This window comes from Microchirus variegatus, assembly GCF_963457635.1.
Source record: "Microchirus variegatus genome assembly, chromosome: 14".
In the NCBI taxonomy this organism is placed as follows: domain Eukaryota; kingdom Metazoa; phylum Chordata; class Actinopteri; order Pleuronectiformes; family Soleidae; genus Microchirus; species Microchirus variegatus.
In genome coordinates, this window is record NC_139815.1 from 7,144,551 (window position 1) to 7,156,839 (window position 12,289).

The window sequence follows — 12,289 nt, forward strand, 5'->3', positions numbered from 1 at the left end:
GTTTTGCCATGACACATTTTCGGATTGTGCAAATATGCAAATTGAATGGTAATGGTAATGTCAATTTGCATATTGACGTCGTGTCTAACAGCTGTGTCTTTGCCTGTCTATGCAGATTGAGAACATCGACGCCTGCCTCACTTTTCTGGCAGCCAAAGGAGTCAACATCCAGGGCCTGTGTGCAGAGGGTAAGCTGGACCATCGAGAAAATAAATAACCAATAACCAATAACCAATAACCAATAACCATAGCTGCACAAATTGTGTCACCCATGACACAGAAACACTTATATTGACAGACTATGTCAGTACCCTGAGATGGAGTTGGGTAAATTTTACTTTTTTGCAGATTTCCTTCCACCCTTTCACAATATATATATATATATATTTTTGTTTTTTAATCCATCCATATTTTTTTTTTTTAATTTGAATGACTTTATTCCTCCCCCGGGGGGGAAACACACATTTACAACAGCTCAATTAAGGCGACAAGAGGTGCAGAAATGTGCAAGGGCTTAAGAAGTAGGAAGAAAGACAACGTAAAGATAAGAGTAGAAATTGGGTAAAAAATAAAATACAATATGGTAAACAAGTCACACTCTAAATATAAGTAGGGCTCTAATAAAATAAAAATACAGTAAGGTAAAAATGCGCTCTAATATAAGTAAAAAGAAGTAAAATGTAAGATAAGAGTAAAAAATAGAATAAATATTCTACCAATTTATCCTCCACATGAAGGTTGCAGGGTGTGTCAGTCCATCACAGAGCCACATAGAGACAAACAACCATCCACCAATGTACAATTTGCCTAATCCCTAAATCTGCATGTTTTTGGACTACGGGAGGAAACTGGAGAACCTGGGGAAAACACGCAAGCACACGCACACGCACGCACACACACACACACACACACACACACACACACACACACACACACACACACACACACACACACACACACACAAAATGTGAAACACATGTTCCGTATTTTCCTCTGACTTTCATTTTGCACAAATAGCAGTCTGTACAATAGTATATTATATATAATTGTATCATTGTATTATATCATAAGAAAGCGAATAGCGCTGAAACAATAAATAAGATAAGATAAATAAGAAGAAAAAAAAAGACATTCGAGAACATCATAATTTCCAGGTTTGACAAACACTGATCAAGGTTTTTTAACATTTTCTGACATTTTATAGACCAAACGATTAATCGATTATGGAAATAATTGTTTGTTGCAGCTGTAAAAGTGAATAGCATTAATGGTGACGGCAATGAATAAGAGTGTCATATGTCTTTTAGCATAATAGTAGTTAAAGTTTCTCAGCAAAGATCAGACCCACAACTGCCATTTAATTGTTTTCATTTTCACGTCTCCCCAACTTTCCCTGCTTTCATCATCATCATCATCATCATTCTTTTTAATATACCACATTGTCCATCTCTTTTGCCCACAGAGATTCGGAATGGTAATCTGAAAGCCATCCTCGGCCTCTTCTTCAGCTTGTCCCGTTACAAACAGCAGCAGCAGCAGGCCCAGCGGCAGCCCTCTTTCCCGCCCAATGCCCAGTCCCAGAGCGCACATCCTCCCCTAAGCCAGCAGAGCAGTGCCCCAGCTCAGCTTAGCCACTCTCCGCATGGGACTCCTGCCCTTACAGCCCAGAAAACTGCGCAGGGCGAGATGCAGTCCAGGTGAGGATCATTTATGGCTCATTTATGAAAACTCTCACCTCAGACAAGACTAGTGACTTCACCTTAACACTGGCTAAAGGTGTTTTCTTCACTTTCTGCCAATTTCTGCTGTTCCAATCCATCATTCTGTCATCTCTATCTTCCTGTTCACACTCTCTGTCGTTTATAACTATACTGTAAAGCTGACCATTCTGTCTCTGTCCTCTTCCACATCTCTTTTGTCTTTTCTTCTCCTCTAGGGATGGATCTCAGAGTAAACTACTCAAGTTTTCCCTTGGTCAGAGAAAATCCTCTAGGTCAGCTTCTTCTGTGTTCTCTTGTGCTCCTCCCTCTTTTTTCACCACCTCACCTCCTGTCCCATCCCATACCAGTAAATAAGAAGGTGGAAATTGCCCCTAATCAAGGATAACATTTCTTTTCCTCTGTAATGAGTCACAGGTTGTTCCTTTGCTTTTGATTAAGGGCAATTTCTACTCCAAACACTGTTTGATATGCATGAGTTGAATAGAAAGGAGCGCTCCAGGATCCGTCTTCAGACAGCCCTGCACCGCACCTCTTTTTGCAAGCTTGCTAAATCGGCTGTGGAAGACCTTTAGATAACCTTTGAGCAAGTCTTTGTTTGCTTGACGAGCACATTGCCCGTACAATGTGACATTAATGATTAACAAAGGAAGATGCTGTGACTGGAATGTTTATCTAGCATATTATGACTGTGTTGTTCCTATTCACCTTCAAATCTGTGCTTGCTGTGATGCCTTTTCAGACCGGTTTGCGTTCACTTTATTTTTTGCATGTGATGTCCCCTTAAAATTGGATATAGGATGTGGTTTTGTGTGCTGCCCATCTGTTTTTATTACACTTGCTCCACACCAGCTGCTCTCCCAGGCAGTGCAATGACGCCATCTTCTGGACACCGCATGTGACTAAAAGATTAAGTTCTGGCTGGTAGATTAAATTTTTAAACTGATATTTAACTTTTTCTGTCTTCCCTTTTTTTTTTCAACACTTTGGCACCCCTTTCTTGTTTTTGTAGGTTGTGTTTTCATAAATATGATCCAATATACCAATATGATATTTACGGATCATCAGCACACATTATATAGGGCTCTGTAACTAATCAAAATTCATTGGTATTGATTTTAAATACATTTTCATTATACATACATTCAGGTGAGAATATTACTGCCAGGAAAATTCATTGTAGCTCTTTTATTAACATTATTTAATTGAACGTTTCTGTCTATTGCCCAACTCCTTCTGCCATGAATCAAATGAACTTAATCCATTCTTGTGTTGATAAGGTAAACAAAACATTACATTGCAAATGCTAGATAAATAATAATGAAATGAGAGTAGTCTATAATGTATGCGAGAGCTGACAGAGAGAGCTGTAATCTGCTCATCAGTATCCTTGTCACAGTTCCAGGATGATGATGAGGTAGCTGGTAAATTAGCATTTTATTAGCACTCCATATGCCCCAACCAGGTCAGATTATGGCCGGGCAGCAGATCGATTTACAGCATGGAATAAAAATGTCAAATGTATTCATAGCTGGTCTTAATCCATGGGGAGAAATGAAATGAGCAGGTCCTATGATATTATAGCTGTTCAGTTGTCCTGGGACCTGGAATACTGTCTGAATACTGTACTGACAAAATATTCATACTGCTGTGAGCTCATCCATTGGTTACTACAGGTGTACATAGGAAGCCAGAAATTGATCTGGATTTGCACTTATTTAAAAGCGAGTGTGTTCCTTTCCAAGCTGCTGAATAAAAAGGACCAGATGTAAATATTTGTTGTGGAGGGAACACATTACTCGTGACACACTTCACATTTCAGATGCTTCCTTGTGAATGCAAAAAGGCAGGATGATTTGACGAGTCCCACGTTCATGCCTGTTCACATTAAAACTGTAATAAAACTGCAACTCCTCCTGTTTGAGTTTACAAGCTGGAGGCTACACTTGTGTTTGAGCAGGTCTCTAATCTCTGTAATCTATCTCTCTCTCTTCAGACTTCCTGGCCCGACTTCGAGGGTGTCCACTGCTGGCAGTGATATCCCTCCAAGAGGCTCGGTCAGTGCTGCCGGTAACAGACGCAGCCAGGGCTTCAGTGACAAGACCAAAGCCAACTCACACCTGAACAAAGGTAAGGTGGATCATTAACCTGCAGCACACATGAACACAGGCATGTTTAATCTGTGAAAACCAGATTATCGTTTGTAGAATATCTCTCACAAAAATGCACCTTGTCTCACACAATTGCTTATATTTTGTACTGATAATTTAACCAAGTGAGGGTTTTTGAGCAATTGAGCATTTGAGCAATCTACACTTTTATAGAGATTAGGCTTCACATAGTCCATAATTTAAAGTTTTTATTTTTTTATTTTTACTAATTTCAGATATAGGCTAAATAACCTAGCTAGCTTGCAGTTTGTATGTTAATTAAACACTAAAAAAGCTAACTCAGAGCTAGCTAGTTTGGGGACCGTATCTATGTTCCCCGGGTCCTATGTTCCCCGGGTCCTATGTTCCCCGCTTTGTATGTAACCGGGGTCCGGGGAACATAGGACCCTTTCTCTAACCCTAATCCTAACCCTACCCTTTTTCAAAAAAAGGGTCCTATGTTCCCCTGTCACATATAAAGTGGACCTTTTTTGGGAAAAGGGGAACATAGGACCCAGGGAACATAGGTACGACCATAGACATATAAGAGTAAACTCCGCATCGACCGCTACTGCCTATTGGCGCTGACGAGCCGTGGGGCCGCAATCTTGGACCTAGGCTGGTCAGGCTGGCAGACCAGGGTTTTGGACACTTTAGCTGGTTAAGCTGGTCACAATGGTCCAGTTTAGGCTGGTCAGGCTGGCAGACCAGCCTGACCAGCCTAAGCTGGGATGTTTGCTGGTTTAGAGGAGTTTTGGACACTTTAGCTGGTTAAGCTGGTCATAGTGGTCTAGCTGGGCACCATAGCTGCTTAAGCTGGTCACCATTGCTGGTTAAGCTGGTCACAGTGGTATAGCTGGTCACAGAGGTATAGCTGGTTAAGCTGGTCAGAGTTTGGTCACGCAAAGCATATATTATGCAATAAACACTTAAACAATACTGGAATCTTGGAAAACATTTATTATTGAAAATTATTTACAATATAAAATCAAATTCAGCATCTTTCAGGTCACTGGAACACAAACAATAAAATAAGTCAACAATCAACACCCGTTGGCCTCAAGAACAGCTTTTAAATTAGAAAAGGTAGTTAGCTCTACTTGCACGCAAGTACTCTTGTCTGAAGGAACTTCACCTGTTTGGACTCCCCTCCTGGCATTTTATAGACTGCGCTCTGTAGGAATTCCCACACATGCTTACACTGCTTTGGATATTCAATGTCGAAGATGAAATTGCCTTAAAGCAGACATCAATGGCCTGAATCATGCTCTAAAGCCTCTCTGGCAACAAAAGTAATAGCCTGAGATGGATGGTGATTGTCATTCCCCAGTGTCAGGACATAGGTGTAGGGTCTGGATCTGGCCTCATGAAGATACTCCACCATGTTTGTTCCAGGCTAAAAAAAAAAGAAACGAAGAAAGAATGCAAGAGAGCAAATGTGAGTGAGTAAAGACCAAATGTCTATCAACTATAGTAGAATTTAAACTAGACATTGTGAGGACCATTTTCCTGGTGCCCACAAGAACAATGAGTCTTTGTTAGGATTACTATTTGGAAAAGATTCAGTGCATTTATAATTCAAAAAGTTGAACTTTAATAGTCTACCTTTCACTGCACATAACAAAATATTCCAAACTTTTTTCGTTTAAGTCTTAATGGTTATGGCATATAGCTCACATTACAGAAAACAATTAAAAAAAGGATTCAGACCTGAACTGACCTAAGAAGCCACAAATTGATTGAGGGTCTATCATTACAATAAACGTGTTCTGAAAATGTGTGCAGCCCACCTATTGAAAAAAAAAGGAAATTATATTTAATAAGAATTTATACAAAAAAGGAATGCAGTCAACTCCATAACTATCCAAATTATCACTATGAGTAGTGCAGAATTGATATGCTGTGGATGGGGGAAAAAAAATGGTATTTCTTACCTTTAAATATTACTTTAAGCTCTGCCAGTTGCCACTCTGTCAGAGTGTTGGTGACAAAGCGCGATTGATCTGAAGCAAACGCAAAAAGAAATTGTTTGCTCCATAAAATGACAGAAAATGTAAAAAAAAAAAAAAAACCCTGATCATTGTTTGTCAAACCTGGAAATGACGATGCTCTAAAATGTCTTGTTTTTTTCCACAAACCTAAACAATTCAGTTTTAATGATTTATTTGTTATGTGGAGCAAAGAAACAAAGCAAATATCCACATTTAAGAAGCTAAAACAATCAGAAATCTTGTTTTAATAATGAAAAAAGCTTCAAACTGATCGAACCATCGATTGTCAAAATAGTTGACCATTAATTTAGCAATCGATTGTTTCAGCTCTATATTAACTATTCAGATATCACCATGCCAAAAGCAATGCATTCAAGCAGCAGAATGTAATCCAATTTGAAGATAACAAGCTTGTTTGTGGGTGAAAGAAACCAATCCTCCCTCTCGCCCTATACATATATATATATATATATATATATATATATATATATATATATATACATATATACATACAGATATATATATATATATAACATATATATATATATACACATATATACATGTATATATACATATATATATATATATATATACACATATATACATGTATATATACACATATATATATATATATATACATATATATACATATATACATATATATACATATATATATATTGAACTGAATTCAAAACTTATTTTCACACGTTTTTTTTTTTCTGCAAACGTCATACATGTAGCTATGATACAGAACACATGGTTTGGCGTATTTTAATAGTCATAGTGGGATTAACAGTAATAGAATATTCAGATACATGTGATATGTAGGTATTTTGCACACTATAAATATGAACACAGCAATAGAAATCATAGAGTAATCATATATAATATATATATAAATATATATATATGTGTGTGTGTATATATATATATATATATATACACATATATATGTATAAATATACACGTATATATGTATATATACATATATATATATATATATGTATGTATATGTATATATATATATATATACACACACGGTATATATCAGAGAAAATGAAAATATATATAATTCATATACAGAGAGAGATACCAAATACCAGCCTCTGAGAAATGAGCACTTTCCCAAAATAATAAATAAAAATACACCCTGAATTTGAACACACTACAGACACAAAGAAACTCTTGGGGAAATGCCCAAATGTGGGAGCATTGAAGCTAAACCGGAACCGGAGAAACACGACTCAGTATTTACTTTTTAATTGTTTTGTTTTTAATATTTATTTATTTATTGTATCAACACACACGCACACACGCACACACACACACACACACACACACACACACACACACTATTATCTTGATTTTACAAATAATATCTTTCCCTTTTCCTTTTAAATTTTATGGAATCTCAATATTACTTAACAGAACAGATGCCTGGCCTCTGGGGGGTCGTACCTATGTTCCCCGGGTCCTATGTTCCCCGGGTCCTATGTTCCCCGTTTTTCTAAAAAAGGTCCTATGTTCCCCACTTTGTATGTGACAGGGGAACATAGGACCCTTTTTTGAAAATGGGTAGGGTTAGGGTTAGGTTTAGAGAAAGGGTCCTATGTTCCCCGGTCACGTACAAATCGGGGAACATAGGACCCGGGGAACATAGGTACGGTCCCGCCAATGGAGGCTGAATCGTTAACTGCAGCCCACACCAGAGACACTGGATGGAACAGTAATAAACAACTGACAAAATCAGTTCAATTAATCACCTGTTCTGGGTAATGTAATCTTACTTGTGAAAAGTAATCCTTCGAACCCTGTTTTCAAACGTCCGTCTATTAACGCAGCACAATGTTCTGGTATCGTATTGCTTCCGCTGCTCAACTAATAGTAGAATGACCGGTCCAAGATGGCGGCCGCATTTCTTGCGCCCCAGCAGCCAATGCGGCGTCTACTTTTGTATGTCTATGGGTACGACCCCCTAGTTTGCTAATGCAAGCTAGCTTGCTAGCTCGCGATTACGTCAGCAGTCATGGGCTTTGTTTATAAAGTTCATGAGTTCAAAAGCTAAGTAGCTACCTAATTAGCTAGCTAGCTGGTGAGTAAGCTTAGGCATTTGGTCAATATTTTGTTTTCATAGTTATCATTTAATAATACTTCCATTATACTGCTGTTTCCTCACCATCAAATTCAAATTAACTTTATTTATATAGCACATTTCATACATATAAAAATGTAGCTTTACAAAAGTGATTTACATTAAAAGAAAAGAAAATGAAAGTTGAATTGTTTAATGCACTAAAGGCGTAAAAGCACTTGACTTATGCCATTAGTGCGCCAAGCTCAGTGCACTTATGTCTATTTCGCGCCAAACTCAATTGCAGGTTTTCACTTACACCTTTTTACACCATTTGATAGAGCTCATCAAGACCTTTAAAATGATGTATAAACTTATGTTCACCCAAGATGTCACTTGGGTTCATTCCCAGTCAAGTCTGTGGATCTTAGTGCCTGCAATAATCACAATGTCAAATGGCTGAATGCAGCAGTTTAACTTGGAGATAATGTTACTTAAATTCAGTGCAGACCTGGTTACATTAAAGTGGTTATTCTAAACTGCTTTGACTCACTCTGTTCTGCAGCAGACAAACTGAGCATGCGTGACAGTGTGTTCAGTTGGACGTTGAAATCGCCTGTGTCACCACTCAGGGAGCCATGGCTTTATATAGACTGTGTTAGTGTGCACAGCCTAAACTCATTACTCTGCCTTCGATAGAGAATTCTGACAAGCCAGAGAAAGAGACGAGAGACGAGAGAGTGAAACATTGACAGAGAGTGAGGGGGAGAGAGAGAATCTGTGGTCTCTGTTTAAACTGTGATAAATTAACTGGGACCACCACTGTTAGCAGCATCTATTCGCATGTGCAGCCTCATCGGAGATGAGTGGAAAGTTGTACATCCATACATCCATAAACGTGTGTGGAAGACATTAACAGACTTGATGAAAGCAAATGACCTTTATCTTATTATATTTGTGTTGGTTATAGACGCAGTGGTCAGAATAAATGAAAAGCAATTTTTTATATAGAAAATTTCATTATGCACTTTCTTGCAGAAAGTTGTGAAAGTGATTTGATCTATACCATGTCTGCTTGGTCACCAGTTGAGTGTTTTTGGTTCAGGCGAGGTAAGACACATGTTCATATACATATATGTATGTGTATATATTTATGTGTATATATGTATATATGTATGTGCATGTGTATATATTTATGTATGTGTATATGTGTACATATATGTATATGTGTGTGTATATATGTGTATATATATATGTGTATATGTATATATATATATATATATATATATATATATATATATATATATATATATATATATCAGAGGTTGCGCTAGACTTTTTTGTTGCTCCCACTGAACTCTGTACTCCGCCTCACCTCCTTGCTGCCGCTTCCTAGCTCCGCCGAGGCCAAGGGCTGAGTTTGTCCTTTATCTTCATCTGCATCTATCCCTCTTTTTTCACCTCTTTTATCAACATCGTTATTGGGCTTTTTAAAGAAACTTCTGACACTCAACTGCCGTGACATTTTTCTTCTTTTCTACTTTTCTTCTTCTACAAGAGCCAATTACTGTAATATGCTCTTCGCCACCAAGTGGTCAGGGGTGTGAATTGCAATCTGTCAAAATGACGGATGGCCCTCAGATTTTTCCGTCGCCGTTTTAAAAAAACGGTCAATGACGGAAAATATTCGGTTAAATATATAAAGCCCTCCAAGAGCACAAACCTCTGCCATGGTTCCTCAGTTTCTGTGTCCAGATCACCTAAATTAAACCGTTTCTTTCCTGTTCAGGCAAAAACATAACAGGAAAACGTTATATTACATTATATATTATAAAAATTATAATAATAATACAATTTTCTCCAACTGTACAAGCGTGGGTGTTCATTTATATGATTGGGAGCAGTAGGTTATATGATTAGTAGCAGGTAGGCTGAGAATCACTGCCTCCCAACGTCCCATGTTGTTCACTGTGGCCAAGCCCCTCCCCCTGGCCATAACAGCACTGCACTGCACTCCCCCTCCTCCTGCACTCTCTGGATGGATGGACGTACGTTGGTTTGGGACTCTTCCCTCTCCTGTCCCATCTCTGTTCCTCCTGGACTTTCTGCAGCACCCATGAGGTTTGTCAGCTTGCACTTGTACATCACTTTGAGCTCTGGGTGGCAGGTGATATGGTTTTTGAGTGAAAAGTAGAAGAAAAATGGAAGATTTAGTCCTTTTCATTGGTTTGTTTACTGAAAGTGTCAGGTCAGTACCTTTTTTTTATGAAGAGCATAACTAGATGCACATATTGCATGCTTCTTGTGAGGTTTAGGTAGTTGGAGAGACACCTGCAGCTTCTTTTGTGAGGTCAGACCTGCTGTGTGTCAATGGCTGTGACACTAGAATGTAGTGCACTGTGGCTGCACAGTGAGAACACAAACCTCTCCTCCTCTGCACCGTGTTAACATAAGGTGACAGCATCTGGGTGTCCACACAGTGACACAGCACAGAGACACAGAGAAAGAGAGCAGCCTGCTGTTGTTGTTTAACAGTTGATGTGCTCTTCACTGTGACACATTTCTCTCTCTATCCCCCCTCTGTTTTTCCTGTGTGTCACTGTGCTGGTGCTCTGACTGAATGAATAGCCTTCTGATGAGCTGTAGCGTCACTGTTTGAATGTATTCATGTGGAGAAACTTTTAAAAAAAAAATAGAACACACACACAAAAGCTGCCTGTCCCTTCCACATTTTGGAGCATAATGACTGGAGAGAGAACCAGGGAGAGGAAGGGCTTCTGAAATCAGAACATGATGACGAAGCAAAGAGCCGCCACCTCAGATGTTGTGCCAGTCTGGCATTATTTGTGCAAATTAAATTTCTATGAAGGTTTTTGTAAATTCAATACACTGCTTCCTCAAATGCCTTATAACCACAAACATGTTTTTGTCATTCCTGCTATATGAACGTGACTTATATGTAAGTCGGGCAGTTTCGGGTCAGCAATTTGGTCACTGACTTGCTTGAGAAGGTTAAGCTTCATGTCTTGTGACCAGTGCAAACTTGTGATGTCTAAACAGTGTCAGCCGACACTACTGCTAATGCATCTACTGCTTGTTTTCTGTGTTTGGTGGAGTGGAAAGGTCCAGTAAACACACACACACACACACACACACACACACACACACACACACACACACACACACACACACACACACACACACACACACGGACACACACACACACATATACAGGCTTTTTTAGGGACCAAGCACACAGGGTGTGAGAACCCTATTGTAATTAAAGGAATTATTATTTTTCTTTTGCTCTCGAATTTTGTAATTACTTGATTAAAAACAAAATATTTGAGCAATCTACACTTTTACACACAATCCATATTTTAAAGATTTTTTTTTTTTGCCAATTTTTTGCCAATTGCCAGATTAGGCTAAATAACCTAGCTATCTTGCAGTTTGTATGGTAATTAAACACTGGAAAATACTGATCATATGATCAGGACAAGCTAACTCAGGACAAGCTAACTCGGAGTTAGCTAGTTTGCAACAAAAAAAAGCGCCCCAGTTTTGATCTCGAATTTGACCCCCTGAACGTGCGTGAAAACGTCAAAAATTGCCACACACATCAGAACTGGTGAAAAAATGGACTTGCGAAAAACCAATGCAAAATGGCTCGGTAGCGCCCCCACAGGTCCAACGCCTATGGAGCGGGCAGAAATTTAGTTGCGCCGAATTTCACGAAATTCAGTGGGAACATTGTCCGGCCGAACAAAGAACAAGACGAAAAAAAAAGTCCTTTTGACGCCATGACCTCAACTCAACAGGAAGTCGGCCATCTTGGATTTTGCGTATATCTTGGCGTTTCACAAGTTTCATAACTGAACTTGCTAGTCTGAGGCCGTTTATCCTAGGCAGATGAAAAAGGTGTGCAATTGTACTCGACCCATTCGCAGATTCAAAAGGGCGTGGCCACGGCAGCCATCGGAATTTTGGCAAATTTCGATGGCTCGCTGCAAAACACGAAATGCGCTATAACTTTGCCATATATTGACCATTCGGCATGAAACTTCATAGGTCACATGAGACCCCGTCTACGAATGCGGATTTGACCCAAATGCGATGTCGGCCATCTTGGATGTGTTCTTCTCCCACCCAAAACGTCGACATGTATCTCCTCCCACAGAAAACCCCCACACATCCTGTATTTGTCTTTGAAGTTGCTGAGCAAAACAGATGTTTACCGTTCCCTCTACTCAATTTGACATGCATGCACAGACATGTACACACAGCAATGAATGGTGTCTATCCTTAAATTACATGGTTTTACATGGTGCTTAGTAGTCAAGCATGGTTGTGACAACC

The 12,289-nt window shown here is 39.0% G+C and overlaps 1 protein-coding gene across 3 annotated transcripts in view; it reads left to right on the top strand.

The window, feature by feature from the left end:
• Window positions 1-12,289, top strand: part of nav2a (neuron navigator 2a) — a 96,973-nt gene that overhangs the window by 23,310 nt on the left and 61,374 nt on the right. For 2 of the 3 annotated variants that reach the window (XM_083900853.1, XM_083900855.1), the window contains 4 exons: window positions 116-188; window positions 1,463-1,697; window positions 1,937-1,993; window positions 3,715-3,848. In XM_083900853.1, the coding sequence (XP_083756979.1) occupies window positions 116-188; window positions 1,463-1,697; window positions 1,937-1,993; window positions 3,715-3,848 (499 nt within the window). The remainder of the gene's footprint in view (window positions 1-115; window positions 189-1,462; window positions 1,698-1,936; window positions 1,994-3,714; window positions 3,849-12,289) is intronic. The other variant, XM_083900854.1, reaches the window with a different exon arrangement.